General features: G+C 47.3%; 1 protein-coding gene across 1 annotated transcript in view; it reads right to left on the reverse strand.

Annotated features, from left to right (window-relative positions):
- Positions 1–9700: 9700 nt before the first annotated feature.
- The window catches only part of CDKL4 (cyclin dependent kinase like 4), a 46069-nt gene continuing 39857 nt past the window's right edge, over positions 9701–15912 (reverse strand). The window contains exons 8-9 of the mRNA XM_004711124.2: positions 14170–14301; positions 9701–11916 (exon numbers count right to left, since the gene is read on the reverse strand). Of these exons, the coding sequence (XP_004711181.1) occupies positions 11815–11916; positions 14170–14301 (234 nt within the window). The 3' untranslated portion in view covers positions 9701–11814. The remainder of the gene's footprint in view (positions 11917–14169; positions 14302–15912) is intronic.

Below are 15912 nucleotides of genomic sequence, written 5' to 3' on the forward strand. Positions count from 1 at the left end.
GGGGGGGGGCAGGCAGACAGTGGGGGCAGACTTAGATACCGCCTTTGGCTCAAGTCACTAATTTCTAGTTGATGTCATCAAGGTCTTAGCATAGCGGGAGTGGCAAGGTGATGAGGGGCAAGGGAAAGAGGCTGTCTGTCCTAGGCTGGAAGGCCCCCGGGCAGCCAGGAGCTGCCTCAGCAGAGCTCTCTGGACAGCAGAGATCCCTGGGCTACCATGGAAAACGGGCTTGGAAATGGAAGAACGACTGGCTGTTGGGGTTTGTGCCGACTTTAAAATCTGAGTGGTTGTTTGCTCTGATGTAGAGCTCAAATCTCAAGCTCACTGCCCTGGAGCCCATTCTGACCCACAGGGAGCCTGCAGGACACAGGAGAACTGGGGGGTTCTGAGCCGGTAACTCGTTACAGGAGAAAAGCCTTCTCTGGGTCCCTTGGGGCAGCTGGTGGTTTCACACTGGGGACCTTGTACCATGCAGCACAACTTGTCACCCACTACCCCCTCTAGAGTAGAGCTCCTCATTTAGAGCAGTTGTTCTGAAATGTCTTACGGCCATGCACTCACCTTGCTCCAAGCTCGTCATTTGCGGACGTGCTGTTGTTATTGAGTATGTTCTAACTCATGGTGACAGCTGCGTTCAGCAGAATGAGACAATAGCCTGGTCTTGGGTGATCCTCACAATCTTTCTTATGCTTGAGCCTATTGATGTAGCCACTGTGTCGAAGCACCTTGTCTTCCTCTTCTTTGCCACCCCACTACTTTATCAAGCATGATGTCCTTCTCCAGGGACTGGTCTTTGGACATGATAACATGTCCAAAGTACGTGGCATGAAGGCTAGCCATCCTTGCCTCTAAGGAGCATTGTGGCTGTTATCTTCCAAGATAGATTTGCTTGTCTGTTTGGCAGTCCATGGTCCTTTCAATATTCTGCACCAACACCATAATCCAAATACACCCATTCTTCTTGGGTCTTACTTTTCAATGTCCAACTTTCACCTGTAGATGAGGCAAGTGAAAAATACCATCACTTAAGTCAGGCATACTTTAACCCTCAAAATGACATCCCTGCTTGTCAACGCTTTAAAGAGGTCTTGTGCAGCAGATTCGCCTAATACAATGCGTTGTTTGATCTCTGGGCTGCTGCGAACACGAGCGTTGAGTAGATGGATCCAAGCAAGAGGAAATCCTCAACAACTTCAATCCCTCCTCCGTTGATCACGATGTTACCTACTGGTCCACTTCCGGTCTTCTTCACAGTGAGTTGTAGTCCGTACTGAAGGCTGCGGTCCTTGCTCTTCATCAGCAAGGGCTTCAAGTCCTCTTCACGTTCAGCAACAAGGTTGTGTCCCCTGCATGCTGCAGAGGAACACAGTCAAAAGATGGCAGGGATGGGGAACCTTTCTCTGCCAAGGGTCATTTGGATAGGTATAAAATTATTCATCCACTTTAAAATTAGCCTGCTTTTTGTGCTCCTACATTCCATTAACTCACCCCCGAGGTGACCTCCGGAATGACTTCTCTTTGGAGAAGTGTGTGAAGTGAGCCGGTAGGGAGGGTTTCACAGACAGCGCATTCTCCACCCCTGGTTTAGGGAGTCCATTGTAATGAGAATTTTAAAATGTGCTTGTTTCTTAACCAAAGTGGTTGCTGTCAGTTGCCATTTCATTCTAGAGATGTAGACATTGAGGATCAAAGGCCCTAGCTGTCCATGGCAGAGCCACAGTGTGGTAGAACATCCACCTCTGGACGTGGCGAGTTTTTAGTTGGGAAAGTATGGAAAGATGGTGGCACCCGTCATTCTGACAATCCCGTGCTGCCAGTGATGTTTTGTGATGAGGAGACGGTTTTCTCTTCAGCCTTTTCCTTAAAATCACAGAGAAAGGCCATTAGCTGAGGCCCAGGGGGTGGGAGAAAGAGCGAAGGGTTCTCATGAAAGAACAAACAAGCAAAGAAAAACATGAGGACCCGAGTGGAAGAAAACTGCCGGTCCAGCATATCTGCAGATAGCTAAAGCTGAAAACCCAATGCCATCAAGTTAGCTCCGATTCCTAAAGACGCTGTAGAGAGTTTCTGAGACCCATGTCTTTGTGCCACAGTCACTTGGACCTCTAACCGCAAAGCAGAAGATTCTTCTCAGGCCATGGTGGGAAACTGCAAGAGGCAATCTCTAACAAGAGTCTGCTTCTGTGTTTGGTAAAGTACAATGCTGGTTGGTTTCTTCATTATAGTACTCCAGAAAACCTTCCTGAGACTCTCCAGGAGCCCAGGTGGTGTAGTGTCACGAGTCAGGTTGCTAACTCTAAAATCAGCAGCTTGAAACCACAGTCGTCAAGTGTTCCGGTCTCCCAAACCCACAAGAGCAGCCCTGTGCTGTCACACAGGGGGACTACGAGTGAGGACTCACCCGAGGCAGTAAGAGTTCTCGCTACACAAAGACGTCTCTCCTAAGGGAGCTGCGCGTGTTTTATGAGACGGTGTTCTCTTGGAAGTATATCAGCCTTAGCAAAGGCAAAGTAAGACAGGGCCAATAGGAGGGGAGAAAAATAGTTGAAGAATTCCTTGAGTTCTAGGAAGAGTCAGGGGATATATATATTGGGTTACATGTTGGGCTGCCAATCATAAGGTGAGCAGTTTGAAACCATCAGCTGGTCCATGGGAGAAAAAGGAGGCATTCTACTCCTGTAAAGATTGACAGCTTCTGAAACCCACCGGGGTAGTTCCACCGGGCCTTATCTTGTCACTTATAAGTCAGAATCAACTCAATGGCGTGAGAAGTTGGGAGCATTCCAGGCTGAATCACATATGCTCCTCTGCCTTAGGCGAAGTGTGTATATCATTTAAGAACATGCTTTTCAAGTGTTTGGGGATGAAATTTAATAACATGTATTTGGCTGAGAACCCGTAGGATGGAGGTTTGAACCTACCTAGCACATGGGGAAAAGGCCCCGGAGGACCTGCTTCTGGAAAGATTGCGGCCGAGGAACCTCTGGGTCCTAGTCTTCCCCTGCAGCTCCCAGGTCTGCCATGAGGCAGAAGTGGCGTCTCACACAGCAACCATCCGTTTCTCATCACTTCACGCCAAACGACAGAGGCTCCGCTGGGCTCCGTTGGACAGTTATCCTGCTTGGTGGGAACACTGATTGGACTATTATCTGTGTCGCTGGGATGTATGGGCAAGCTCAAGAAGCTGCCAGCTTACTGCCTGGCCCTCCACGCTCCTTGGTGCTTCATCACCATCTAGTCGCCTAGCCAAAGGGGCCGTCCAGCAGGTGGCTGCTTTCCCAGCAGCGGCCAGGCCTCTCCAGGCCTCTGCCCGGGGCTGGAGCGGCAGCACCTCTGCTCTCCATGTTCTGTCTGCCTGAGGAAGCCACAGGCCAACCAGGGTCAAGCACAGTGGGGATGGCGATGCGAGGACACTTGACTCCTCCATGGACGAGTAGCCCAGTCCCCCTGGAAAAGGCCTGGGGATGGGGATATTATTGGAGTCGCTGCTGGACACCCCCTACTCTACTCCTTCACACGTCCAACCTCACACCCAAGCCCACTGCCATGGGGTCAATTCCAACTCACGCTGCTTCCACAGGACAGACGAGAAGGGTCCCCACAGGGTTCCCAAGGCTGTACCCTTTACACAACCGCACTGCCACGGCTCTCCCCTCGGGAGAGGCTAGTGAGTTCAAACCACCTCCGTTTCCGTTAGCCATCGAGCGCTTCAGCACCGAGCAACCAGAGCTTCTCCTTTCCAACACAAACGTTTCAAAATAATGAATGCGTGAGAGAAAAGTTGGGGTGTGCTGCGGACAGGGAGTTGCTGGATGGACTGGTCAGAGGCAAGAGAAGCCCTGGAGCAACTTAAGAGCCAGAAGGGAAAGCAGAGGGCATTCCCATGGAGGGCACCATGGACTGTTACACACACACACACACACACACACACACACACTTTATCCGCCTCCCCCACCCCTGCAGAACTGCAGCAGCCGCATCTGGAAGGCATGGAGCACCACGAGGGAAGCTGACCCCCGAGTGCCCTCACCTTCTGTGAGTTTGCGTCAAGAAAAATGAAATGATGGTGGCACCAGAGAAAGACCATTTCCTGATTATGATTCAGAATCCAAATGAAAGCGCCAGTCTCGTGGCTCCCCGTAACTGGGTGCTAAACTTAACAAAGTAATGAAAGATGTTACTTTGCGGACTAAGGTGTGCCTGACCCAAACCATGGTATTTTCAAGGGACGTGAAAGCTGGACACTGAATGAGGAACACCCAAGAAGAACAGGTGCAGTGGAAGGGGGGTGCGGGCCCAGACGGCTACAGGATCATGGACTGCTAAAAGGACAGAGAGACGCCTGTCTTGGAAGATATCCGGCCAGAGCGCTCCTGAGAGGCAGCGATGGTGAGAGGTCCTTTTCTGACATAGGTTGGACATGCCATCCGCGAGACCCGTTCCTGGAAAAGGACATCACGCCCGGTGAAGCAGCGGGTCAGTGGGAAAGAGGAAGCCCCACAGCCCAATGGATTGATGCGGTGGCTGCAATAATGGGCCGAGCATAGGAACCGTGATGAGGGTGGAAGAGGCCCGATTGCCTTTTGTTGCGCAGAGCCGGCCCAATGACACCCAGTAGCGACCCACCCCACGTGGACATCACTGTAGAGCTCACCCGTCTCAATCCGGTGGCCAGCGGAGGGCTCACCGCGGCACCGGCCAATAAGCCTGCACTGTCCCACCTGCCCCTGAGACCGTGCTTCCATTATGTCTGGGCCTTGTGAGACGTTTACACCGTTTTCTCACCGACGTCTGTTCACTTGGCCGCCCTCGGAGAAGGATGTTTTTCGTTAACGAAAATAGCCCAAGATGCTCCGGACCACCAGGACAAAGGTTGGCATGAAAGCGTCTCTAAAGAGTGGCCTCCACTGGACATCCCCTTGCAGAGGGGTCTCAGGGAGGAGACGAGCCAGTCAGGGTGCGATGTAGCAACGATAAAAAATACAACTTTCCTCTAGTTCCTAAATGCTTCCTCCTCCCCCCACTATCATGATAAGAATTCTACCTTGCATGTCTGGCTAGACCAGAGGATGTACACTGGTACAGATAGGAACTGGAAACACAGGGAATCCAGGGTGGATGATCCCTTCATGACCAGTGGTGTGAGTGGCGATACTGGGAGGGTAGAGGGAGAATGGGTAGGAAAGAGGGAACCGATTACAAGGAATTATATGTGACCTCCTCCCTGGGGGACAGACAACCGAAAAGTGGGTGAAGAGAGACGTCGGACAGGGCAAGATATGACAAAATAATAATTTATAAATTATCAAGGGCTCATGAGGAAGGGGGGAGGGGGGAGGGAGGGGAAAAATGAGGACCTAAAGCCAGGGTCTTAAGTGGAGAGGAAATGCTTTGAGAATGATGAGGGCAATGAATGTACAAATGTGCTTTACACAATTGATGTGTGTATGGATTGTGATAAGAGTTATATGAGCCCTTAATAAAATGATTTAAAAAATGTTTAGATTGGGAATGTTGTTCATAATTTCAGACTTATGACTAAAGAGTTATTTTCCCTTTCATTAAAATATCAAACGAAAAAAAACAAACAAAACAAGCGTGGCCTCAGCCACTGTGGCGCTCATGGTCTTTCACTCTGTTTGAGCACAGACTGACTTTGATCTGGAGACTTTTTACGCTTTTCTAAGCTCCCAACAGAAACTCCTCTGACAGCGATGAAGTGGAGATGCAAGAATATATCCTGTGTGTAGTGTAAGGGCCAGAAAGGGTCAGAGAAATATTCTGATGGATCGAATTGAAAAAAACTCTCACAGCCTCAAAGCAAATGTGCACACATGTTCTCAGGGACAAGCACCGAGCACTGTGAGACTGTCCAAGGTTTTGATAGTTTTTCCATTTGTAAAAAGTCCCCAGCCATAGCACAAAGAGGAATATTTTGTTCAGATAGTCCTACTGCTGGAAAATAAATAACAGGTTCTGGAGCCCTGGCAGTGGAGTGGTTACGTGCTGGGCGGTGAGCCGCAGGGGTGGGCAGTCCAAAACTCCTGGCAGTGCCAGGGGAGAGAGACCCAGCCTTCTTCTCCCATTAGCAGGTCGGAAACCCACAGGGGGTCACTATGAGTCAGCACTGGCAGTGAGTTTGGGATGGTTTTTGGAATTTACATATGGAGATGATCGTTTTTCTCATTTAAATACAAAGTATTAGGCAATAGTGAGTTGAATAAAAGTTAGGAGGCGGAAATACTTCTGATTTTTATTTAAATAAGTGCAAGAACATATTTAGGCAAAGTCAGATATACAAATAAAAAGTTACCAAAACAATTAGGTTTTCTAAAGATCTCACAGTTAAATTAAAATTTTTTAAAAATCTGTATATTTGAGGCGACATGGCTAATTTGACATAAGACAACTAAAACCACTTTGTAATTGCTTCTAGTAGTTTGGAATCATCTTTGTGCTAATTACAAAAGGCTTATTAACATATAGCAACAGTTTCATGTGTTTTGAAATTGACATGCTCTTATACAAATATGTTTTCATATCATAAGTAGACCCACAACATCTTCAATGTTACATTGTTGAAAGATATGGCCCATGAGGAGCATTTACAAAAGAAAAATTTGCAACTTTATAATTACAAATCACTTATCTGTCTGTTGAGTAGGATAACCAATTGTAGCTTGAGGAGATTATAATTGTAAATAAGAAGTTGAAAGGGCCCCAGTCCCTGCTACTGAACTATGTGGATTGTTCCGATATATGGTAGAAGTCCAGTGAGTTATTATTTACTGAAACTACTAATGATTTTACTGAAAATGGATAGTTACCAAGTACTTTCTGCCTGGCTACCCTAAACTAATATTTCGTAACACATAGGTCATTTGCATGCTGTTACACAGATGAACAGATCAGAGTGATTATATATTATTCTGCAGTTGAAATGCATACCTGTTTTACTTCTATTATTAGCAGAAACTGCCGTACTTCTATTAATTAAAATATAGGGATAATTAACTTCAAAACCCAATTTTATTTATGAAAGTAAGGTACTATTGAATTGATGGAATCAGTCGGGAGTAGTTGGGTGTGCATTTGCAAGAAAATACAGCCAAGCAAGAAGAGGCATGGGAGGGCCAGCCAGCCCTAGTGGTGCCACGAGGAGGAGCTGGCCTGCTAACGGCAGGGCAGCAGTTACAGACCACCAGCCACCCCGAGGGGGAAACAAGAGTTCGACTCCCATCCAGAGTTACTGTCTTGGGAACCCCAAAGGGTAGTTTTACCCTGGTCTATCGGGTCCTGTGAATCGGAATCATCTGGATAGCAGGGAGGGAGGGGGAAGGGGAGATCCCTCCCACCAATGTTTCATCCTAGTATTGCTAACAACGTTAATCTCTAGAAAGCCTCTCCTGCTGGGAGGTTAGCCCAGCTCACCCACACTTCGGCTACTGAGAATCATAGAAATGTATATTTGAAGGGAGGGGGGTGTCTTAGAACTCTTCTCCCTTCTGTCAGTTCTTTATTTTACAAATGAGAACGAAGGCTCAGAAACGTGACTGTGCTGTCCCCAGGCTAGATTCTAGGATTCTGTGTCTTCGACCAGGACTAGAACCTGGTCGCCCCACCTTCCAGAACAAATGACCTTCTCTGGAAACAATGAAGCTGTTGAATTAATAATTTAAACAGAAACCCAAGAAACAAATGCATCCTAAACATACTGCTTAACTTTCAACATTTTTTAACAGTTTTACTGACATTGGATTCACGTGCAAAACAATTCAGTGATTTAAACAACTACTTAACTTTAAAGTGGCATTTTATTGCTATACCTTGATCACAAGCATGGAAAAAAATCTGTATATTTGCAAGCAAGCGAGGACCTGACATTGACAGCGTAGTTTTTTATGAGATCCTGCTGTGTGGGGGCTTTGAGGATCATTCTTTGTGTGCCAGCATGATTGGATGAAAAAGACTGACTTTGAGAATTCTGCACCACTCTGGCATGGGACTGGCAATCATTGGTGATGCAAAGTGACCAAGAAAGTGCTATCTTGATGAACCTATCGAGACAACAAGTAGAATAAGGGCTCCTGGGGGGTAGGATAGGAGAGCTAGGGGTGGGGCGGGTAAAGGGGAGCTGGTTGCAAAGAGTTTAAGAAGGAAGAACATGGCTCGAAGCTGATGGTGGCAGCAATTGTACAATGCTGCTTGATGTGATTGAACTGAGGAATGGTGGATCTGAATTAGCTCCCAATAAAATGTTTGTTTGTTTTTTAAACAGGAAAGAAAGTGCTATCGTCTGTGTGTGTGTGTGTGTGTGTGTGTGTGTGTGTGTGTGTGTGTGTAATCTGGTTTATAGCAGGTGGGCTAAAGGAGCATAGACCATCTCCGAAATAGAAAACTGTCTCAGTGTGTTTTATTCGATTTCTATGTCTTGTGGTTTGGGAAATCTAGAATGTGGCAAATAGCAGTAGAATGCCAAATGCCCATGAAGACACCCCTGCTTTCTGCTTCAACTCTTCCTTCCTCGCCTGTGAGCCTTTTGCCCTTCACTCAATCGCTTCCTGAACACAGTGGAGTCAGCGCTCCCGGGACACAACTTTGAAAAGGGATTCCGTCTTCTTAACATCATCTACAAAGTGTGGCCTTTTCCCTAATCCCAAACCACCCACCTCTCCGTGGCATGGGGTGTGTAGGGCACACTGGGACGATGACACCAAATAGCCCCAGGTCTGAAGCAGGAGACCAAAGACAAAGTCCAAGCAAACAGGCTGACAGGGTGCGCCGAGTCTAAGAAGTGTCATTTCTAGGATGTAGATTTCCCCCTAAAACGCAGCAGGTCTGTGAAGTGCTCTAGACAAACAGGGGTGTATGTGGGCAGGGGGAGCGGAAGCCACTGCTCGGAGACTCAGGTCTGGGCTAGGGAAGGCAGAGGCTCCCAGACGAAGGGAAGCCACCCTGATAGAACACCAAAGAGGTGTGGGGGCGCGTCCCTCATTAGGACGGGCCCATAATTGACCAGCACCACGATGCCGACTCATCTCGACCCTCTAGGACAGGAGAACTGTCCCTGCGCATCTCTGAGATGAGCACTCTTTTCGGGAGCAGAAAGCTTGTCTTTCTCCGGAGGAGGGGCGTGTGTTTTCAAAGTGCTGGCTTTGTGACTAGAACCACCACACCAACAGCGCTGACAGGGCTCCCTGGGTGCCCAGAAGAGGCTACATAAAAAGATGGGTAGCCGGAAAGCTGGCACAGGTGAGACCAGGCCCAGGTGGGCCAAAACGCGCAGGACCCCAGGGGATGCACAGGGTCACAGCAACAGGTGAGAGTCATGACTGAAGGTGGGGCCTAGACCCCCGTGCAGAGAAGCACAGCTACCTTCGGAATAGCTGCGTAGTGCTGGGATAGCAGGAGGGGAGAAACGGCTCCTTGGGGCTGGGTGCATTGGTAGAGGCAGAAGCAGCGCTTCGGGGTCTGGGTCACTGGGGGAAAGTGAAGCCATCCGAGGATTATTCGTCTGCAAGGTAATGTGACTATCTCAGACGGGCTTTCTAAGCAGTCCAGGCTTTCTCCTCTCCACTCCCTGGGGGCTGGTTCTCAACCTATGGGGGTGGAACGACCCTTTCACAGGGGTCACCCGATTCATCACAGTAGCAAAATGACAGTGATGAAGTAGCAACAAAAATAATGTTATGGTTGGGGGTCACCACCACATGAGGAACGATATGAAAGGGTCGAGGCGTTAGGAAGGTTGAGAACCACTCTCCTAGAGGGGGTACCTGAATGATGGATTTGTCTGAGAAAAAGAACTGAGAAAGAGAATGGCTAGTTTGGATTGTTAAATGTAAGCCAAAAATGAGGGAAGATGGTCACCACCAATCCCTGCCAAGAATTCCATTGTTTGATACACAATTTCCAGTAAAGTAGGTGATGGAACCTTGTGCTGGCATGTGGTTTTGTGCGTGCGTGCGTCTGCGTGCGTGCGTCCTGGAGCAGCATGAGCAGTTTAGAGAAAGCTTAAAGACAAACAAACAGGCAAACACCTGTTTGTTCAGTAAGAATGCTCAGTAAGAAGCCACACAGAAACACTCTCCTACTTTTTCTCATACCTTCCTAGAGGTATCATACTATTTCAAATGCACGAAGCATACCTGAAGGGGACTCTTTCTGGAACTAAGAAAGCCTCACCCACTACCTAAGGATAGGAGATGGCCAAAGAGTCCCTCACCATGTCCTTCACGTGAACGGTTCTCTAGATGCTCTGAATTTGGGGGTCATTCGGTGGTAACGCGCAGAACTGAGGGAGATTTCCTGGAAGTGCACACAGCGGTGCTTGGAAGTGTCTGGTCAGTGGCACTGGCCTTTAAGAGGCGAACAGAGGGCAGGCTGCACTCAGTGCCAGACACACGTCATTTCTGGAAGAACCTGCCTTTGTAAGAGCTGGCAGCGTTTGAGGGAGTATGCCAGGCCTAGCGGCCGAGAAAAGTTAATGAAATACTCTTAATTTTTATTGATAGGCACATTCCTGTTGTGAGCCTTTATGCCAGACAGTGACAGAGAGCCTGGCTATTATTTTACCTCAGCTCCTTTTTAGCAACCTAAAAGGACTTCCAAGCATTTTGCTTTCTTTTTAAATGTTTAAGATAAGTGGTATCTATTACGATGTTCCTCAAATTTTTTATGTATACATGTACGTGCAAGCACACAAGTCTGCGTACGCATTACTGTTGTGTTGTTGAATAGATTCTGACTCATAACAACTCTATGTGACCGAACAGGTTCTCTAGGCTGTAATCTTTATGGAAGCACACGCACGTGCACACACGTATGTCAAGTCATTTTTATCGGAATGCTTTTCCACTGTCATTTTGGCTTGCTTCCTTTTTGTAAGCGTTCCAAGATGAAATTAACTGGAAGATATGCTTCCTGCGCTGACAGGCGTTTACAATTCAGACCTGATTCCGATGCACTCGTTAAGGTTTCGTGAGTTCAGCGCTACGATGGTTACAAATATTGAGAAGAGCCCAGTGACAAGGTACCAGATGGAAAAGAGCCCCGGGAGGAGCTGTCTGGGCCCTGGGATGATCTAGTTAGCAGAGGACTGGGAGAAGGAATCAAGGCATGTCAACGGACAGCGTGACAGTCAGTCATCCATTCCTGAGGGCGCGATTGTCAGGAAGGGTGGTGAACAATGGTCATCCGTCCAGTGTTTTGCTAGGTTATGTACGGAGTGTCCGCTACCTTGCTTTAAACGTAGAACTGCCAACGTTTTATGAGTCTGGCCTGGAAACGGACTACACTAGGTGACCTGCCAAAGCTCCCTTCCGACGTCAATAGAGAAACATCAAGTTCAATGCCTTCGCTACTCCACAGACCTGCGTACAACAGCGTGCTGACATGCAGAAACGTAACGCCATTTGTTCCATAAACAGCCAGGTAAGCTAGTTCCCACGAGCTTAGACAGAATGGGATAAGCTGATGCAAGATGATATATGCAAACATTTCCTACAAATCAAATTACATGCCCGCAATTCTCGAATGAAATCGCCGGAGGAGGGCCTGGCGGAATTGAAACTGTCTCCTCCATGTGTGTCGCTGAATTCAGCCTTTACAGCATTTGAAGAAAATGTTCGGAAAGACAAAGTTGGCATGTACAAGGCGCGGGGAAGCAATCGGCAAGGATCAGAGCAGAAACAGTTCTAGAAGGCATCTTAATTTGCATATGGCTCATTTGCATTTGAAACACTGAGAATCCCTACCACACTTGTACAAAAATGTGTACATATTAAATGACTTCCCACTTGAAAGAACATTTCCCTAAATGTTTGGGAGATGATCACATTTTAACGGGAGGACTTGTTTCCTTCCAGCAGGTGTAGGGGAGATGTGGCTTCCTGGTATGAGAGGCAACAGTTGATTCTGATAGTAGAACAAGACAAAAACAAGAAAGTAAGTAGAAAACAATCCCATTATACAGTTTGAGTTAAAGGCGTCACAATAAAAACATCAATCGTGATCTATGTGTGGTACAAAGACATCAATGTAAAAATTTTGCAGGCTTACACTTCCAAAAATTGTCATCTTCTGATATGAATATTAAGTTCAGTGACTCTCATGGATCGACTGATCTATTTCAATACATGCACTTCCGAGTAGCTCATCCGTTTTTAAAATGATAAATCCCTGCCAGCCCTTAAACAATTCCAGGAGCCTAAATTCTATCCATCTCAAATTTCTAATAATAGCTAAGCTATTGACAGAACAGCAAAGATTTAAAAATCCATTGTCAGTCAACTTCAAACAATATTTCACTTCAAGAAAACTATTAGGCATCCACCAGAGATCTAGAAGTGGGAAATCTAGGTCGACATTCAAACGCTGAATGTCAGGACCAGTTTTGTAACTATTTGGCTTATTTGCTGATGTGGAAGGATGTGGAGGTGAGGTGCTTACTCAGAAAGGAAGCCAGAACCAGACAGGCATCCTGGCTTTGCCTGGGCCTTGCTCTCTGGAACCTCATCGGGACAAGAGAGATCACTAGGCATGGTCTCGTGGTGCGGGCACCCGTGGGTCCTATACCTTAGAAGGTAGGTAGGATGCATCCTGCTGAGTCCAGAGAACCTGAGATAACTTTTATAGCATGCTGTCTTTTGGGTTTCTTTCCCTCTGCTGTGCCTTGGTCTTTGCCTTGTGTGAAGCTACTGATTGGTATTCAGCTGAGCTCCAGGGAGGGGGTGGGGGCACTGTGTGTGGCCTGGGACAGTGTGCTGAGAGATCCCCGAGTGGACAACGAATTGGGGAGTGAACAGGGAGGGAGGGTCACGGGCGCTCTCGTGGAGACTCTCTCTCTATGACCACAGGGTCTCCTGGGAGCGCTCCCTTCCAAGGCCCAAGGTAGGGAACGCTCTTGAGATGCTTTTAAAGGGATGGGTGTTGTACACACAGTTGGCGCTGCGTTTCCCGTGGCCACACCAGACTATGTGAACAAACCCAAGGCTTCCATTATCCAGGCAAGCGGCATTGGGCTTGACTTGCAAGCACTTAACAGGATTTACAGTCAAAGGTACCTTAGCCTATACTATATGTCATAAGGTTTTGGATACCTACGGACTGTGACCACATAGAGATCACTTTAATATTTCATCCTGTTGATCTTTTCCAACAAACTTCTATTAAAAGGCTAAGAGAGATGACATTCTTCGTTTTGTCGACATGTCAATGGGGGGAGGAAAAAAAAGACGAAAAGGTGGAAGATTGAGATACTGTCAGATGCAATGACTGTCCGTTTCTGGCAAATTGCCAATAAGCAACGCTCACTCCTTTGTTTAGTCCTTTAAATAACCATTATGGAGTGTCTTTGAGGTGTCAGGCATAGTTTGCGGTGCTGGGGAGGAAAAAGAGCCAACCGACAAATCTGCTTTCCTGAGGCTTGTGTCTTGACTCTGAAGTTCTATGGAACCAAGTGAAGGGCCCCAAACTCAAACCCAAACTCACGGCCACTGAGTGCAAGCTGATGCACAGTGGGCTGTGCGGCAGAGCAGAACTGCCGCTGCGGGTCCAAGGCTGTGGATCTCTGCGGCAGTAGAAAGCCCCGTCTTTGACCTTGCGGCTGGCAGCCCACACTGCAGCCGCATTGCTTGTCATGATCTTTACCATGTTCCTCGGTAGCTGGCACATTTGAGAATAGGATTGGTTCTCACTTGTCTGGGTTTCATCCCTTTATATCTCAGGCAAGGCAGACTTGGGTGCCAGCCACTGGATGAGTAGATGGAAGAGCCCCGCTTCCTTTACGCATACCCCGAGGCTACATAAAGACAGAGGGGTTGCACTGGGAGACGGGTAACACTCGTCATCATGGTTTTGCTGCATCAGGATGGGTTTGGGCAATCAGTCTAGCGGGTGATATGTCCAATTCAGTGGAGCCAAAGAGGGGTGCAATGATTTAGTTCAAGGGCAGGTAGAATAAAATTTGGCAACAACCTGATTATGTTCATAATTCTTTTGTTTTATTACATCAAACACAAACATTTCGTAAGATACACATCTTACTGAAAACAACTAAACCAGGACAATGAAAGGGTCTCAGGGTCCGGCTCACTGCTCTTGGAAAGGGAGAGCCGGGCGGGGGTGGGCAGAGGGCTTTTATGCACTTTAATGTTGGAGCAGAAGTACCTGGCGCCTTCTGTTTCTTCCCTCACTGCGGGCTTTTCTTTTCACTTGGTCCTCTTGAAAAGAATCAAAGTAGGGGCTCTCCAGGAGTTGGGCGCAGGTTAATCTGTCATCTGGATTCATCTTCAGACACTCCTGTGGAAGAAGAGAAAAGGGAAGGGGTTATTAAGAACGAGGCTGGTTTTGTGGCTGTGCCCAAACACTCTAATTCAGTCATGCCAACCTGAGCTTAGAACATTTTTGTTTGTGTATTATTAAGCATGGAGAGCTTATTGATAGCTAGAATTGCTCTTTCTTTTACTGTGACACGGTCATTTTAGAGGTGAACTCATGTACATTCAATGCCTCTGACATCTTTCCATGATTGGTCAGAGCTAATAGCTTTTGATAGTCTTCAAAGTGGGATGTTTGAATGAGCAGCACCAGAATAACCTGGGAACTTAGAATAAAAGCAAATGCATGGGGTTCTGCTTGAGATCTACTAGAACAGAAACTGTAGGGTGGGGGGCCCAGCAAGCCCTCCAAGGGACTATGATGCCTTCTCAAGTTTCAGGGCCACCAGAAATGCTCAGAGAAGGGACTGTTAGCCTCAGCAATTAGAAATATCTTAATATTCAGCATTGCTATTCAGATATATTGTAATAAGGCAACACTAGCAGCAACTTTGCTTGCTGAACGCTAGGAGAACTGAAGTACTTGTTTTTTTTGTTGTTGTTTTTTTAACATTTTATTAGGGGGTCATACAACTGTTATCCCAATCCATACACACATCAATTGTGTAAAGCGCATTTGTACATCGTTTCTCAGAACATTTTGTCTCCATTTAAACCCCCGATATTAGGTCCTCATTTTTCCCCTCCCTCCCCGCTCCCCCCTCCCGCATGAGCCCTTGATAGTTTATAAATGGGTATTTTGTCATATCTTGCCCTGTCCGACGTCCCCCTTCATCCACCCTCTGGTTGTCTGTCCCCCAGGGAGGAGGTCACACACAGTTCCATGTAATCGGTTCCCTCTTCCCTACCCATTCTCCCTTTACCCTCCCTGTTTTGCCACTCACACCACTGGTCCTATAGGGCTCATCCGTCCTGGACTCCCTGTATTTTCAGTTCCTATCTGTACCAGTGTACCTCCTCTGGTCTAGCCAGTCTTGCAAGATAGAATTCGAGTCATGGTAGTGGGAGCGGGGAGGAAACCTTTAGGAACTAGAGGAAGGTTGTATTTCTCATCATTGTTACATCGCACCATGACTGGCTCATCTCCTCCCCTAGACCCCTCTGCAAGGGGATCTCCAGTGGCCTACTAATGGGCTTTGGATCTCCACTCCGCACTCCCCCCATCATTCACTATGGTAAGATTTTTTTGTTGTTGATGGACACCAAGAACAGCAGCCTTCAGTACGGCTCAGGGCTCAATGTCAAGAAGAACAAAATCCTCATGACTGCACCAATAGACAAGGTCACGAGAAGCAGAGAAAAGCTTGAAGTTGGCTAACATTTCATCTTGCTTGGATCTACGACCAGTGTGCTTGGAAGCAGCAGTCAAGAACCCACATGATGTGTTGCATTGGATAAATCTGTTACACATGCCTTCTTTAAGGAGTTCAAGAGATGTCACTTTGAAGACTAAGGAACTCCTGATCTAAGCCATTATATTTTTCTTTTCTTTTAAAAAAAATCACTTGGTTGGGGGCTGTTGCAGCTCTTATCACAATCCACCCATCCATTGTGTCAAGCACCTTTGCACATA

Source organism: Echinops telfairi, unplaced genomic scaffold (assembly GCF_000313985.2).
Source record: "Echinops telfairi isolate 266 unplaced genomic scaffold, ASM31398v2 ScPeMD7_10;HRSCAF=50, whole genome shotgun sequence".
Taxonomy (NCBI): domain Eukaryota; kingdom Metazoa; phylum Chordata; class Mammalia; order Afrosoricida; family Tenrecidae; genus Echinops; species Echinops telfairi.